At 39.8% G+C, this 17,296-nt stretch overlaps 1 protein-coding gene across 6 annotated transcripts in view; it reads left to right on the forward strand.

Annotated features, from left to right (window-relative positions):
• Nucleotides 1–17,296, forward strand: part of LOC103145453 (voltage-dependent T-type calcium channel subunit alpha-1I) — a 164,058-nt gene that overhangs the window by 120,994 nt on the left and 25,768 nt on the right. For all 6 annotated transcript variants that reach the window (XM_016676850.1, XM_016676848.1, XM_007562899.2 and 3 more), the window contains 19 exons: nt 679–830; nt 1,139–1,324; nt 2,000–2,117; nt 2,200–2,355; nt 2,496–2,586; nt 3,578–3,732; nt 4,343–5,035; nt 5,579–5,679; nt 6,888–7,011; nt 8,130–8,198; nt 9,888–10,066; nt 10,981–11,107; nt 11,398–11,523; nt 11,647–11,736; nt 11,885–12,077; nt 12,596–12,747; nt 13,623–13,732; nt 16,028–16,161; nt 16,490–16,560. In XM_016676850.1, the coding sequence (XP_016532336.1) occupies nt 679–830; nt 1,139–1,324; nt 2,000–2,117; nt 2,200–2,355; nt 2,496–2,586; nt 3,578–3,732; nt 4,343–5,035; nt 5,579–5,679; nt 6,888–7,011; nt 8,130–8,198; nt 9,888–10,066; nt 10,981–11,107; nt 11,398–11,523; nt 11,647–11,736; nt 11,885–12,077; nt 12,596–12,747; nt 13,623–13,732; nt 16,028–16,161; nt 16,490–16,560 (3,027 nt within the window). The remainder of the gene's footprint in view (nt 1–678; nt 831–1,138; nt 1,325–1,999; nt 2,118–2,199; nt 2,356–2,495; nt 2,587–3,577; nt 3,733–4,342; nt 5,036–5,578; nt 5,680–6,887; nt 7,012–8,129; nt 8,199–9,887; nt 10,067–10,980; nt 11,108–11,397; nt 11,524–11,646; nt 11,737–11,884; nt 12,078–12,595; nt 12,748–13,622; nt 13,733–16,027; nt 16,162–16,489; nt 16,561–17,296) is intronic.

Here is a 17,296-nt window from a genome sequence, read left to right on the forward strand (position 1 = left end):
TCAGTCACTCACGCATCAGAGGGTTAAAATGGATTTCCCACGACTTTTTCTCTGAACAAAGGATTTGTTCAATTTTTGGAGGTTTGTCAACAGATTCTCTCGCCTGAGTTGTCGATATCTTCAGCTGGTCCAGAGTTAAAATGGAGTAATTGACAGCTTTCCTGATTAATGATCTCTTTCCTCGGCCTGTCAGTTCAGTTGGACAGCCGTGTTTTGCTGGATGCACGACTGATTTGACAGTGCAGAGTGAGATGTTGAAAACCCTGAATATTATTTTACAACCCAACTCGGCTTTAATCTCCAAACTTACCTGCCTTCTGTCCTCGTTCTCTTTTGTGATCATGTCTCTTTACTAATGTCCTTTTCATAGAGTAGCTCTTTTAGTTTAAATTTCCAAAATAATACATTGAAGAAGGTGGTGATAATAACAAAAAAAAAAAAAAAAAAAAAAACATGTAATTCACAAAGTATGAAAGATTTTGTAAGGCACTGTAATTATCTCTCCCGTTTGGTGTATCTTTACATCTAATGCAACATGAAAAATAGCCCAGTCTCTTCATTCTTTACTTTTTCTTTTACTTCAACAGTTTTGATTCCAGCCTCCCTACTGACTTGTTATTTTTTGACTTTGTCTTTTTTATGTTTTTGTGTCCCTGCACTGTGTCGGTGTCCACCAAGCCTGAGGAACTGACCAATGTCCTGGAAATCTGTAACATTGTCTTCACCAGCATGTTTACCCTAGAGATGATCCTAAAGCTCACGGCTTTTGGCTTTTTTGAGTACTTGAGGAACCCATACAACATCTTCGATGGCATTATTGTCATCATCAGGTCGGTAATCCATCATAATAAAGGAAAAGTATTGGACAAACATGTAACGTATGATGACGTTGCACGTCTGATGTGGATCTACATTCAAGTGATGGCTATCATTCCAGAAATTGTACATTTTTGCCTTATTCTGTTATGTAGTTGAGTTGAATGGAACAAATGTATAATTAAAACAAATGCAAATTAAAAAAAAAAAAATCAGATTTTCAGCATTTAATTACAATTTCACAGAGTTACCAGTTACCAGTTGTCTTTATTCCTCCGTGTCATTCTCTAATTGTGCACACTTTCTGCGACACAAACTCCAGTGTGTGTGAGATCATTGGTCAGGCAGATGGTGGTCTGTCAGTGCTGAGGACGTTCAGGCTGCTGAGGGTCATTAAGCTGGTGAGGTTCATGCCTGCACTGAGACGGCAGCTTGTGGTCCTGATGAAGACCATGGACAACGTGGCCACCTTCTGCATGCTGCTCATGCTCTTCATATTCATCTTCAGGTAATCTCATCACTTCTTTTTGGAATTTGACAAGGAAGAAAATCTACATTTTACCCATACAAGCTGTCAAACTAACATCAAAAGCACGTGTCTTCTATTCACAAATGAGTTGAAAGTTTTACTAGGCAGCATGTGTAACATTTGCTGTAGGTTTAACAGTTTGAGACTGAAAATGTTTTTTTTTGTTGTTTTTTTTTTCATAATCACTGCAAACCATTAAATAAAAATATCTAAAGTGCTGTCCATCACTGGTTCAGTAAGCATTATTTTGATTTTAGTAGTCTCATCTTGAAATTGTTATAGGTGCTATCACATTTGTCAGAGTAGTTTAAACATCTGCTTCCCTTAGAACAGTTTAATTTGAATTTTTTTTGTTTTGTTTAGTTTTTAACAAAAAAAAACTGTTATTTTTTTGCGCATGGAATAATAACTTCAACTATGTTTTCTGAAGCAAGAACTAAATGGCACAATTGAAAATTAACTTTTCTTTTCTCAAAGCCACACAAATTTATCCTTTCATCCTCATATATAGATATAAATCCACTCAAGCTGATACTTGGGAAAATGTCTGCTTGCACCAGCATGCTTGCTGTAGTCATCGATAACCTTCCTTTAACAAGCATCGTATTTTGTGCATATTCAGTTGCACATAAAAACAATCTTGTTTTGCTGCAGTATCTTGGGGATGCACATATTTGGCTGTAAGTTCAGTTTGAAGACGGAGGCAGGAGATACGGTTCCCGACAGGAAGAACTTTGACTCCTTGCTTTGGGCTATCGTCACTGTGTTTCAGGTACAAGTGGTTTAAACTCACAAATTCACACCGAGCAAACAAAAGGCCTAAATGCTTTTCACTATGCTTGCGTCTGCTTTAGATTCTAACTCAGGAGGACTGGAACATGGTTCTCTACAACGGCATGGCGTCCACCTCCCCCTGCGCTGCTCTTTACTTCGTCGCCCTCATGACATTTGGAAACTACGTGCTCTTCAATTTACTCGTCGCCATCTTGGTCGAAGGTTTTCAGGCAGAGGTAATCATAGAGTCAAACCATTGCATTAAACACAATACGACAAAAAGAAATAAGATGTTGTGCTTTTGAAACTGCATGTTTTGTGTTCTTCTAAAAGTCTCCACTTTTACGTGTTCTTTTTTCTCTTCTTCCTCCAACAGGGCGACGCAAATCGCTCCTATTCGGATGACGACAGGTCCTCCTGTAATTTTGACGAAAGTGATAAGCAAAAAGACTCCCTTCACCTCTCAGGTGCAATGTCTCTGACTATTTAGCAGAGTTTTTTTTTTTTTTCACTGCTGTTACAACTAGAAACTATATTGTAAGAACGTCACAGTGAAAAACACCTCGTCTTATTTAATGTGTCAGAATTTGGTCCTTTTTCATACTTTAATCTGTACAGTAGTTCTTCTGAAACTTCAACATCTTCCTAAAATAAACATAGATTTTTATTAAATCTACTTATTTACTTGTTTAATTAATTTCTAATTAATTATATCGTTATTATAAGGGTGTACTGTCACAGCGGTGCGTGCTGTGAAACGTGCAGGTTGTAACCTGTGGCATAAAATCCCTACAGTTTTCACAAGAAAAGCTTGCTAAGCACCTTCCCCAGACTAAAGATGTAGGCTTAATAAACTTTATGGCTTGCAAACTCCATTTCTGTTCTAGCATTCTCTCTGCATATCCCTTCATAGTTGCTGAAAAGGCAGGAATGAACCGGCGATGGACTGCAGTGCGGAGCGGCATTTAGCAGCACATTAGGGAGCCGTCTGATGGTGTCTGATCACCGTTCCCCGGAGTTCAAGTGTACCTTTTTAAATGTCACTGTTGGTGGAAGAAAAGCACATTTGAATTGTTTTTTAAAGACCAATTTCTCCCAAAGACACGTTCAGCAATGGATAAACCACTGGCAGATATCCCTTTGTTTCACTGTTATGAGTTTCTTTCTGCCTTCTGAGAGACAATTTATTGTGAATTAAATCCTCCTCTGCCCCTTGGAGGTGGCTGTAACATTGTTTTGGGACATTTATTGTGTACAGTGATGCGGAGGCCTCTGCTTTCATAGCAGCAGCAGACAAAGCATAAACAAAGAAAGGCAAGGGGTGTCTTTAATGCTCCTCCTTTCTCCTTTTGACAGTTTCTTTCCACTCATCTGTCTTATTTTTCGCTTTACCTCCACTTAACACTCCTGTTGATTTCCTTTGTTTGCCTCCTGCACTTTTCCTCCTGTCTTCTGCAGACCCAAAGATCTGTACCCTGACCCCTAATGGACACCTGGACATGTCATTGTTGCCTGCTGGTCTGTTTCCAGGAGAGAAGTTGACCTTTGCACTCGGCTCCAGAAAGAACAGTGTTATTTCTCTGGGCAGAGCTGACCTGGAGAGGAGGGCTGCGGTAAGTGGAAAAGGTTGTAAACGTAACCTTTAACCACATTAGCTCCTGACTGAATAACAATATATGTGCTATGTAGAAGAGTTAGCTCTCGAGACTCTCGGCCTCGTTTATCAAACCGGCACAGATTTGGGTAAAAAATGACTACAGGGGAAGTTCCAAATACGATTCATGAAACTGTGTGTGCTGGCCAGTTGCAGTGTATGATCAATGGTGTTGATGTAGTAGCTGGAAACAATCAACCAGTAATGCAACATTCTTGTTTATTTTCAACATGGATGAACAAAAGAGTGAAATAAAAAAAAATCTAAATTTTTCTCAGATTTTAAAGAGACAGACGATTTTTAACAAGTTTAAAGAAGCTTCTAAAACTCAAACCAAATCTCTCTTTGAAAATATGCAATTCTATCTATCTGTCTGTCTGTCTGTCTGTCTGTCCATCCATCCATCCATCCATCCATCCATCCATCCATCCATCCATCCATCCATCCATCCATCCATCCATCCATCCATCTGTCTGATCAGTGTTTATTTTTGATAAACAGAGGCCAGTGAGAGGATTTTTTTTTTAAATTGTACTCTTAGAAATTCATAATAGATTTTCCTTTATCAGTATCCAGGTCGAGGTTACCACAACTGGGGCCGTCCGCTGCCTCCCCAGCCTCACCCCCTGTGGGCCCGTCGCTCCAGCTGGAGCAGCCTTGGGGGCCGACCCTGCTCCTCCTCGTCTCCCTCTGCCAGCCCGGCCTTCACGCCGACGTCCGCAAGGCCCTTTTACGGCTACGGTCTCGGGGGTCTCGGAGGCGTGGTAGGGGGAAGCCTCCGTATCCGCGGCCCTCGCGCCTCCTCATCTCCCCACCATCACCATCACATCCAACCAGATGAAGAGGAGTCCCTCCTCTCTCCGCCTGCTGCCGCTCCTCATTGTCTTCAGCTGCCGCATCCGAAGCTCCACGACTATTTTGCACCTCGTCGGGACCGCAGAGCTCTCTCCCTGGAGCTCCCCCACATGCTCCAGTCTCCGGCTGGGAACCCACAGCAACATCATGCTCTCCCTCCCGTGAAACTCCACAGGAAGAAGAGCCTCTCTGGAGGACTTGTGATCAGCACCGGTGGGGACTTGGAGGGAATCCGCCAGGACTGCAACGGGAAGATGCCGCTGTCGCACCTGCTCCTCCCGCCCTCAAGGCGGCAGCCGGAGCAGACCGGAGGGGTGAACCTCCAGAGCCACCTGATGACGGATGTCTTCCCCCAGGTCAACACACGCAGCAAGGACAGGGAGGACCTGGACGACGACATCGAATATGTGAGTTACTGTTTGTTTGCGTGGAAAGGCGAAAGAGCCTAAATGTTTGTTTCGTTTATGAAAAGTGATATTCAGCTGTACCTCCACACAGACAGACAGCAGCTTAGAGGGAATGAGTAGTATCTGCTTCTAGGACTTGAAGTAAGTAGTCTGTTAACTCCGAAGTTAAAGAACTGGATTTCAAAAACACTGTGATCGTTTAGTCGACTGTGTCTGATTTTTCTCAACTTTCCATGTGAACTCGCTCACAGTCGATCATCACTCGTTGGAGTTTTATTTATTTATTTTTTTTTCCCATTTGTAAGCAAGTAAGTGTATGAGCAAAACAAGGTTAATTGAGAAGGACTATTTAGAAAGCATCAGAGAAGAACTGTGCAGATGGTGACGTTGAAAGATGTCCAAGTTGTTGCCACATAAATGTTTCACTTGCGTGAATAATTTTGAAAAAATGCAGCCTAAACGGGCTCTTTCTATGAAGCTTTGCGTTTTCGTAGCCGTGTGTTTGTGTGTACCTTTGTGAGCTCTGATCTGTGTTTGTTGCAGAGCTTATGCTTCCGAATCCAGAAGATGTTGGAGGCATACAGACCAGACTGGTGTGAGACGAGAGAAGACTGGTCCATCTTTCTCTTCTCCCCGCAGAACAAGTGAGTTAATTCTGTCTTTCCGCTTTAGGATTTATGGATAGTGACAGACTTATTGCTCAGTAGTGAGTTTGTTCACAGGTTTCACTCCTAATGCCCTTAACTTTAGAAATAGTAAAAAAAAAAAAAATGGATACCTTTTCAGAAAACAAAGGAGTATCTTAGATAAACAGCTTGTGGTGTCATTTTCTGAAAAATGAGATGGTATAGTTCAAGCAAAAAGTTGCTACGTTTAGCTTAACTAACAGATTTTTTTTCTCCCAGAATGCCTGCGACGCCCCCTTTGCAATGCCACCCTGAGCAGTGAACCATAAGGCCCCAATAAAAAGTCACCAGTCAACAAAAATGGATGATCTACCTTTAGTATTTAGATCAAGTTGATTTGGAAATGTTTCACCTTCAAATCGCTCTAAATTTTTGCAAAATGTTTCTATATTTTGGAATGTTATTATTAGTAAGAAATATAATCTAAAACGATCACATTTCTCTCCCACTGTTGTTGTTTTTGATTGAGAATAAACATGCCGAAAGAACAGATGAAACTAAATAATTGTCTTATCCAGTTTTTACCAACAGCAGACTGGACGCAAGACGCGTCATTGTGATTTGCATCACTTAACAGTGATAAGCTAAAATCTGCATTCAAGTCATTATCCTGAGAAGGGTTTAATATTTTTATTTAAAAAAAAAAAAAAAACATTGAAAACTCTCCATGTTTATTTACAATAAATATATATTTTCCTCGTTTTTATATTCCTGTCATCTGTTCTGATAAGCACTTCAGTGAAAATATTTAATTGCTTTTTGGCAGTGTGCGCTGTCACATGCTCCCTTTTCATGTGAAAGCAGATTCACTGTTCATACTGAACGTCCCATTTCCTTCTGCCGTCAGCCCCTCCCCCTCCCTTTTCTCTGTGCGTTTCTCTCAGCTCCCTCGACTCCGTTCTCCCTTTGTACTCAGGGTTCCTGGGATTCTGGGAGTGCCGCTAAAAGTAATTTGCTTTGAATTAGAAGCTACGTAAACAGGGCCTGAATGAGACTATTTACTCACTGAGATGTGAAGAAGCTACCATGCAGTCATGGGAGCCTGTTCCAGTTTGATTGGATGGAAGTTGCAGATGAGCTCAGGCGCAGTGTTAGGACAATAACTGTCTGCGATGCGTTTTTGTTAAAAAAAAAAAAGCATTCTGCGTCTTGTTTTCTCCCGTCAGGTTCAGACAGATGTGCCAGTCCATCATCGCCCATAAGCTGTTTGACTATGTTGTGTTGGCCTTCATCTTCTCCAACTGCATCACAGTGGCTCTTGAGAGGCCAAAGATCCTTCAAGGCAGCTTGGTAAATCCATGTGAAATGTGTGTCAATGCAGTTTTTCCATGTTAAAACAGTCGTACCCTTTGAACAACTTTTTGCTTTTCAAATCACTAGAAAACAGCCAACTTAAGAGTTTTGGTATTTTTTTCATATAATTTTGTTAGAACAACACAAAGGAGTGAAATGTAAAATGAAGGTTTTCTTACAAAAAAGAAAAAAATAAATCTGTAAAGAGTGGCATACATGTACTTTAGTCAGATGCCCGTCAATAAAATGCAGTACCGTTACCTGCTTTCAGAAGACCTGATTGGTAATAAGAAATATATCCATTGTGTCCAATTTAATCTTATCACAAATCCAGCTAACCTGTGGAGGCCTCAGAGGAAAATCAGTGAACAAACAGCTTCATGAAGACTATTGAGGCAGGTAAAAGATTAAGTTTCCCAGAAGTAGGACCTTCTGGAAAGATCTTTACTTTCCAGAAAAAAGTAGGATGAAACAAAAGGTTTAGATATACTTTAATACAGCTGCACACCTGCCCTTATTCCACCTAAGCAGCCAAGAGAGAAACTCTGGAGGATTTCTAAACATCTAGAGCTCAGATGGGAGAATCTGTTTTAAGAAAAGGATTTTTTTTCTCATGCACTCCTCAAATCTAGTTTTGGTGGAAGAGTGGATGGAAAGAGAGCCATTATTGTGAAGGCCATAAGAACATATGGCATAAACAGAGCCGGAGCTGTTTTGCAAAGAGAGAATTGCCAAAATTTTCAGTGTGTTAATATGCAAATCCAGCAGACACAAAGCCCAGAAGACTTGTGTAAAAGCTGCATTTGAACAGAAAGATTATTCTGAAAACTGCTCAGTGAACACTCTGACGATTTTTCTTTCTTCCGGTGTTACATATTTTGCAATGGGTATAAACGGCCAATAGAGGATGTGAATACTTTTGCAAGGAGCTCTGTGTGTTAAGTTGAGGCTGCTTGTAAATGCTCCTGTTTTTTACCTTGTAGCAGCGTCTTCTTATGACATGTTGAATGTTATCCTCTAATAGGTGCTGCAAAGACACTTCAAAACTCCTGATTGGCCCATTTGGTGCTTCTGACACTTGACTCTCTTTACTTCTCTCTTTTCTGCTCATACAGGAAAGAGTCTTTCTCACCATTTCCAACTACATCTTTACTGCCATCTTTGTGGGCGAGATGACTCTCAAGGTAACATTTTACAACCTGTCTCTCTTTACTGCCGGCGCAGGCTCCAAAGAGATGTCTTCTTTGTTTGCCTGTTTCAATTGACTTGCCTTCAGTTCTCACACAGAACATACTGTTTCCTTCTGGGGTTTTTTCTTTTGCAGCCACTTCCCAGGTTCTTCTGGGGAAAAAGAAATCAGTTATGCAATGACATTAATTAGTGGCTGATCTACTGCTATACATATTCCCCTACTTCCTGCATTTCTCTCTTCCTTTTCTCTCCACTTCTATGGTTTAACTTCTCTGGGGTCTGAGCAGTCATTTTTGTAATTCTCAATCTGTTTGTTTCTCTCTCTTTTCTTTCATTCTTCTCCCTCACTCTTTCGTTCCCATCCTCTGTTTTCTTTGAAAAAAGTGTCTGGCATAAGTGGGCCATCAATTATGTACTCCCGCAATCAATTATTAACCAATCTGAGCCCGTCAAGGAGCCGCAGACTTGTCAGCCCCCTGGCCAAGCGGTACATGTCTCCCTTTGAGCCTGTGTGTACCTCCAAAACGTGTGTCGATGCACTTGTTTGTGTAACATCAATCTCTCCATAGGATTCTATAATCTGTTTGAATGCTGCATACAAGATGGAGCCAAAAAAAAAAAAGAAAAAAGAAGAGAGGAGGGGGAGGAAACAAAAATATGATGCAGTAGGAGAAATGGTCAGCAATCTGATGCATCTTCAGGCAAAAATATTGGAGTTACAAAAAATATGTTTGATGTATAATGCAATTTTTTTTGTATGGTTTCTGCAGACCATACAAATCAAAAGAGATGCAGTGCTATGCAAAAGTATCGAGTCACTCCTCATTCCCTTATAAGTGGCTTCTGAGAATTCAGAGTTTCTTGTATAGTCCTATCCGAACAAGTTTGCTCTGAAGTTCCTTATCAGGACTGGTACTCTCCAATTTCAGAGGAATGTTTGTTTCTATGTTTGTTTGTAACATTCAAACATAAGAAAAAAAAAATCTTTTTAAACTCAGTCGAAACTACAAACACTAAGACATCGCTATTTATTCAGTTCACTTTTTTTTTTAGGATTTCAATCAGTTAAGACTTTTGGCATTTGGACATTGGATGTTTCCCACGGACTGATCTTTCAATCGTGTTGATGTTTGCACAGAACCCTTTCATGATCTCTCAAAGCTTTGCTGAACACTTGGCAAACAGCTTCAAATGTCAGTGGCGGATTTTTTGCGTCAGCAGAAACGATGCTCCCACTCAGCATCCATCTGCGTGCATCTAAACTGTAATGTTTGCTCAACATCTGTGCGTCGGTCTCATCTCATGTTGCACAGAAGGCAAAGATAAAAGCTTTAGCTTTGGGGTCTCATTCAGCTGTGAACCTTGTTTTCGAGATCAGCGATGGCGACAGTCATTATTACTTGCAGGTGCCAGATGTTTGCTGCTTTCTACCACGTTTTCCAGGACCGTTTCTGTAGAATGCATATCTACAGCATGTGGCAGACTAAATCTGCTTCTCTACATGTGGAGAACTTGTCCTGCATTCACTGCTCCTCTCACTATTGTGGAATCAATGTCTTTTTTTTTCTGTTCCTGCTATTCAGTCTGAAGCAGAGAATCTACCACTTTCCATTTGTGTCCAAGCTGCCCCAATATACCAAGTACATGTTCTCATCATATTGCTTTGCCACCTTTCTGTTCAGGTGGTTTCCATGGGACTGTATATGGGCGAACAGGCTTATCTACGGAGCAGCTGGAACGTTCTGGATGGATTCCTGGTTTTCGTGTCGTTGATTGATATTGTTGTGTCCATGGCGGGAGGGGCGAAAATCTTGGGCGTGCTCAGAGTACTGAGATTGCTCCGAACGTTGCGTCCGCTCAGGTATGCATTAAGTCCTGGGACATAATTAAATGCATTGTGTATTTTTAGAACGGATTAAAACATTGTGCTCGTCTTAAAGCTGCAGTACCGCTTACGAAAAATATATTTTTATGTCATTATGGCATAATGACAGTATGATATGAGACAGATAATTTGTGAAAAAATGGAGAAGCACTGATTGGCGTACATGGGGGGTGACTGGCAGTGCTAAGACCTTCCTCCTAGCTCTGATTGGTTGGTTCTGACCAAGCACTGTATTTCTGTAGGTGGCAGTAGGACCACAATATGAAAGGAGAGAAACTTGATTTTTTTTTTTTTATTTCACAGCTCATCTGTCTGATATTATTCTGTCACAATAGCAACATTTTTTTACATACTGCAGCTTTAAGGTAGATCTACTGTGTATTTTGGTGTGTGTTTCAATTGACTGAAATAGGCAATTTGCCAAAATGTTCAGTTTCATGGTGATTCACTAAAAGGAGCAATGCAACATGGTTCACCTAAGCAAAGGTAATCTGCTTTATTAGACTTGAAAAAATATTTAACCAACTGATTAACAATTAAATATACACAAAAACCGATGATTGAACACAATCATGTTTTTCCAATACCTGTTTCCTGAGACGTATCTAATAACATCTGAATACATATTAATATCTGATTGAAAACAAAGAGTTACAAACATACATACAATCAGCTAAATTACCTGTTGAGTCATACAGCATGTCCATCTAAAATCTCTGTTTGTGTCTATCTACGTGGCACTGATGTGAAATCTGATACCATCATGTAGTTATTTTTTTTTTCCATAATTCATACAATATTTCAGTTCATTGGTGCAAATACAGTAATAGTTGCACAAAACATACATGCATTATTATGTCATATTAAATATTACTGTAATACCTCTTTAGAGTGATAAGCAGAGCTCCAGGACTGAAGCTGGTGGTGGAGACGCTCATCACTTCCCTCAAGCCTATCGGCAACATCGTCCTCATCTGTTGTGCATTCTTTATCATCTTTGGTATCCTTGGCGTACAGGTAGGCAGCCGGGTCTTCTACTCAGACCCCTGTGTTGTTTAAGATCAAGCAGTTTATGTCACTGCAGGGTTAATATTTCATTGTGAAGCGGCTTTAATCCCCAAGTATTTTTCTCTCGAGAAATCGCTAACTGTCTTCCTTCTTTTCTACATCACTTTTTGCTGTTGAGTTTCTCAGCCAGCTCATTATTTTATCTCATTAGAGTGACACCCAATGGCTTATTTTTCTTTCTGGAATACGTAATGAGAGGGCATCAAAAGGCTTTTTTGATATATATTTTTGTCTTGCAGCTTTTTAAAGGCAAATTTTTCTACTGTCTCGGCCCTGATGTCAAAAACATCACCAACAAGTCAGATTGTCTTGACAAAAAGTACAAGTGGGTCCACCATAAGTACAACTTTGATAATTTAGGACAGGTGGGTGACATATGTATTATTATTATTATTTTTATTTTACAGCCGGAATTAATAATCAATGAATTAAAAACTGTAAAAAAAAAAAAAAAAAGAATAATAATCTCCATTAACTTTTTATCCAAGGCTCTGATGTCACTGTTCGTACTTGCCTCCAAAGACGGCTGGGTAAATATCATGTACCACGGCCTGGATGCAGTGGGTGTTGACCAACAGGTATTTTCATGTTAACAAGTTTTTATGTAAAATAAAAAAAATAAAATAAATAAAAATCAGCCTCTTTTCTGATTACTATTATGTCTTCCTTATTTGTTCCCATCCAATCTGCCTCCATTAAATCATTCCACCACTCCGACTGCTGCAGCCGATAACCAACAACAACCCATGGATGCTCCTGTACTTCATCTCCTTCCTCCTCATCGTCAGCTTCTTCGTCCTCAACATGTTCGTTGGCGTGGTGGTGGAAAACTTCCACAAGTGTCGCCAGCATCAGGAAGTGGAGGAGGCCAAGAGACGCGAGGAGAAGCGACAACGGCGGATGGAAAAAAAGAGGAGGAGTAAGTGAGATGACTGAGTGGAATAAGCAATCACGACAGATGGTGACGACTGATAAATCAGAGGTTAAACGGTTGGAGAGCATTGAACAGAAGTGGTTTTGTATTGGCAAAATGTAATTTCCTTTGCCTTGCAAAAATTGTTTTTCTTCTTCTTCTTGAACTTTTCCACATTTTATCAAATGACAGTTTGAATTGATTGCATTTTAATGGGATTTTATTTGATTAACAAACAATAGCAAACTTACTGGTCAGATCTGTTCCTATCAAAGCAGCACACATGCTAAATAAAATGATTCATGTGCTGCTTTGTTTGGACTGTGACATGAAATCCTAATGAAATATATGACATTTTGTTAAAGCATCAGGAGAATTATTGTTTTTTTTTTTTTGTCTGCTCATTTCATAGTTGGTGAAAATATTGATCCACTCATTACTTTTGAACATTAACGTTCCACTAACAACAAGCAATTAAATTACCTTTATATTGTTGATATCTTGTTTTTTTTTTCCCCTAACAGAAGCTCAGAAGCTGCCTTACTACGCCAGCTACGGCAACATGCGCTTGATGATCCACACGCTCTGCACCAACCACTACCTGGACCTCATCATCACCTTCATCATCTGTATAAATGTCATCACGATGTCGTTAGAGCACTACAACCAACCTCACGTAAGAAGAATTGCTTCCTTGGTCTTTGTAGGGTCTAAAAGCTTCACGTCCAGTTAGTGTGAAAGCAAAGTTCCACTAGAAAGATCTAGGTTACGTGATTGTTTTTGATTTATCTAACTCTGCTTTGTCATTTTATGACATTTTCCTTACGTAAGAGCACATCTTCTCACCTCCAAACGGGTCCAATGATGCCGCCTGCAAGCCAACCGTCTTGCAACCACAAGCCGACTGAGGTCAGGTTTCTCTGCAGCTAGTGGTGCTGACACAAAAGCTCTGATTCAACGTGGCTGTTGTCAGAGTAGTGCATCTGTCCCTTCACACACAACAAATGCAGGTTAATACCTGGTAGCGGTTTTCGCGCTAAAGAGAAAGGAGATTATCTCGAGATAAGACACCCGTTTGACCTTTGAAAATGGCGCAGGGTTTCTCAAATGGACTGAGCATTAGATAAATATCACAGGTCTCACCTGTGTTTGTCAGTTGTTGGTCCTGACATTTGGCAGCCTCCCATTTGTCAGGAGACGCCTGTGTTTGTGTGAAAGGAGGAAAGAGCCAAACAAAGATTACAGGAGGACATAACTGTGGACCAGCTTTTAAATAATTACAACATGCTTGGCTCGTTAACGCTTGAAACTCACCTTGACTTGAATGTACGTTGGAGGACATAGTGTATTAGTGTATGTAATATCATAAAAAGGGGGAATCTTCTGAGGTGACCTCAGGCTTTTTTCTGATTTCAGTCCAGAAATAACTGGAACAATTCCAGCTTACGGTTGTTGCTGGGTCTTCTAACATGGGTCCTCTTTTCTATTTCCCACATACATTTACACACTCCATGGCTCTCTCACTGTCTTTTTTATTTTTTTTTTTTTCAGTCGCTGGACCTTGCACTCAAGTACTGCAACTATTTCTTTACCTCCACATTTGTGTTGGAGTCCATTCTCAAGCTCATCGCATTTGGATTTCGGCGCTTCTTCAAAGACAGGTAATGGCTCGAATTTACACCTGCTGAATCTTCAGCATTGTTGGTAAGAAATGGATTGTAAATTAGTTTTATTTTAATACGACTGCAAGACGGTTTACTTTTTTAAATTTTTTAAAATTTTTTTATGTATACTTGTAACAAATGCGATTAAAAAAAGGTCTGAAACATTAAAGGGGCGATTAGAGCTCTGGCACAAATGTTAATCTCTTGACTGAAAATGTCATATAAATAGTGCCACAATAAATAGCTGTTTAGCTCAAAGTGCTTTTTTAAGTCATAATTTTTCTTTGATCAAGTGTTAATGGAATGAGGTCTAACAGTTTTGACAACACTGAGGATTATAAAATGTGTTGAAATGTTTGAATCGGCGTTGAGCTGCGTTTTCTTTTTTAAATATCCCTGTTATGGATGAAAAACATAAAGATGTTTTTCTTTTATTCCTACTAATTAAATAAGTGTGGTTTGTCGCAGAGACATAATATTATACTAAGAGAAACTGGATATATATTTGAAGTAGATTTTGTTAGTGAGGAAGAAAATCCCTCTTCACAAACAAAAATCACTAGAAGCACACAAAGTTATTTTAAATTATTTAAAACATGTAAAATGCTCATGCTGTGAAATAACCTTTAACATATAATTTTGTTCTTTCTCTATTTATTGTGAAACGTTGATTCTCCTTGTTGGATGAGGAGCTTTCCTCTAAATAAATATAGTCAAGTAAATTCTGAATTTCTACATTTTTACTTATGCTATTCATTAAGATAATGATTCATTTTAGAGCTTTTTACACCTTTTTACTAAGGTTGCCAATAATAGTGAAGGGTGCTGTAAATGTATTATTCCCTTTTTGCATAATTGTGCGTTATCTGTTGGTTATTTGTAAGGTTTTGCTTGGAAAAAAGAAAAAAAATCAACTTGTCTCAGTTTTTCACACATGATGCTATAGGACTAAGCTGTAGGACTTCAAGTTCTCTCTCACACTTTCATCTTTGTTTGGTCCTCATGGTAAGAACACATCAACATTGTCCCATCTCATTTTCTCTGTCATACCACTACACCATGTACAGTGACAAGACCAATGTCCCCTTCTTATCTAGGATGCATGGCGCCTAATTAAGGCGGAAGGCAATTTGGGTGCTTATATGGTGCTGATGGCAACTTAATGTCATGACCTATTTTAGTGCCTGGTGAAAATCTCTGAGCGCGAGGGGACGAGAAGAAACGGCTAGAGAAAGAGATGGAGGACAGATAATGTATGGCAGGGGAAGCTGGTCTGATCAAAGATGAAAGAGGAAGGGCACAAACGAGTGATGAAATGAGGAAAAGATGGGCGGATGTAGGGAGAATTTATCACTCGGTTATCTTCGAGCTCTTTGTCTCTTTTTATGTTGTGCCAGCAACAGCCGTGAACAGTCGTTGTGCGTAGAGTGATTTATAGTTTAGGGTCACTTGTAGCTGCAGAACTGGGTCACTGGAGCAGAGATTAACACATGAATGTAGAAAAAAGGAGCTTGTTTGCAGCATGTTTAAAAGAAAAAATAAATAAATGTAATATCATGGGCACCGCTCAAATGTGGCTACAAGGGGAACGTGTGGGATTGAGGAGGAAGAAAAAGTGAGCATAGGACAAATAATCACTGACAGGAAGTCACACTGCAGCAGAGAAGACTTTCATGAAAAGCTTGATGATTCAAGGACGACAGGTGTCACACCATTATTGCATAACCCTGCCAAATGTTCAATCATGGCAGACGCCTCATTTGTGATCTCAGATCTAGACTTTTTCTGACTTTCGCTTCTTTATTTGGCCTGGCAGTCCTAAGCTGAACTTAAGCAACTAAATAACAAGAATAACTTGTCATATGAGTTGTAGGTTGTTGCTCAGCAACAGCATTTTGTCATCAGGAGCAGAGTGTAGTACGATAAGAAACACTGTGACAGCAGACAACCAGATGCAGTTACTGAAAGTCATTTAAAGAAACCTCTTACTGTTTGAACTTAAAAAAGTTAAAAGCCTGCACCTAAAAAAATAGAGCATAACACATTTTTTTTTTTTTAAATTTTCTCCTTTTAAGCCTTTTACATGCTAGTATGTCAGGTACAACAATGCATTAAGACAGGATGAGTGACAGGAAATTAGCTTAAATGCAGCCTAAATCAAAAGAAAAATCTTTTTTTGAAAAATGACCTGCACTCATTTTACAGATTAAAAGAACGTGTTGCTTTTCATAAGCGAAATGTGAAGAGGTTTGAACCTGCATCCTGATTGCATATTTTTGGACTCTGCCTCAGGTGGAATCAGCTGGACCTCGCCATTGTTCTCTTGTCAGTAATGGGCATCACTCTGGAGGAAATTGAGATCAGCGCCGCCCTGCCCATCAACCCCACTATCATCAGAATCATGAGGGTTCTGAGGATAGCACGAGGTACAAATGCCAGACGCTTCAGAAATCCTCTCTCTAGCACATTCGTTTCACACCGCACCTCCCGTAAATAAAAGATACGATCTTGTTAGCGTGTTAAAGCATAAATGTTTAAACCGTTAAATAATTTCACAGGTCAGTTTGCTGCATAGCTGCAGTAGCTCGAAGTGTTGCTCTCTTTGCTAAGAAGGACAGAAATATTTCATTTGTCTAATGTTTATGTATTATGTTGCATTGAACCTAAAAAAACAAAAACAAAAAAAAACAAATCTCCATTGAATGATCTTTAATCTCATTTATTTTTTGTTTCTTTTTCCAAATGCTCACACAGTGCTGAAGCTGCTGAAGATGGCGACCGGGATGAGAGCCTTATTGGATACAGTTGTTCAAGCCCTGCCTCAGGTACACCTGAACGCCGTCTGCACGCCGTCCTCCCCCCCGACTCAGACACCCTAATTCCTTAGAGAAATTTGGTCAGTCTCCATCAATAGTCTTGGGAAACGCACCCTGCTTCTCATTTACTGTTGACCTTTAGACAACCCTATCAAACCCTGAATCAAAGTCTAGGAAAGTGGAACACAAATGCATGTGCACAGACGTTGTCTTGACTTTGCTTTCAGCACTACAGAATGGAGATTTCCTTACTGAGATCACAGTCGCAATATTTCTTTCCTGTTACTCCAGTGCACTTCAGTTTCAGCTGCAGCAGTGAATGCCAGCTTTGTTTGTACATACTGACGCTGCAAAAATTATTAGCTTGGAAGTGAAGACATGGTAGACGATGAATCATGCTTAAAAAAAATTAAATAGCAAAAGTGAAAACATGAAATCATGAAAGATTGCTTGAAACGGCCCCTATTTGTTTCATTTTGTAGTTCCTACATGGCAGTGATTCACAACATATATGATCTACAGATGCTTTCTGAGACAAAAGGATCCATTTGGTATTATAGTTATTGAGACAAAGGTGTAAATAAGTATAAAGAGAAAAAGAGAACGCTAACTCCGTCCATTAGTCTGAACACACCGCCCCTGTTCTTTCGTACACCTGACTGTTCTTCAGTTTAAGTACATTGAGAAATGAAATGTTGCTTCTTTTATAGCCCACTTCCTGTCAGACAGGTTCTACTTATCAGGC

Source organism: Poecilia formosa, unplaced genomic scaffold (genome assembly GCF_000485575.1).
Source record: "Poecilia formosa unplaced genomic scaffold, Poecilia_formosa-5.1.2 Scaffold142, whole genome shotgun sequence".
NCBI lineage: Eukaryota > Metazoa > Chordata > Actinopteri > Cyprinodontiformes > Poeciliidae > Poecilia > Poecilia formosa.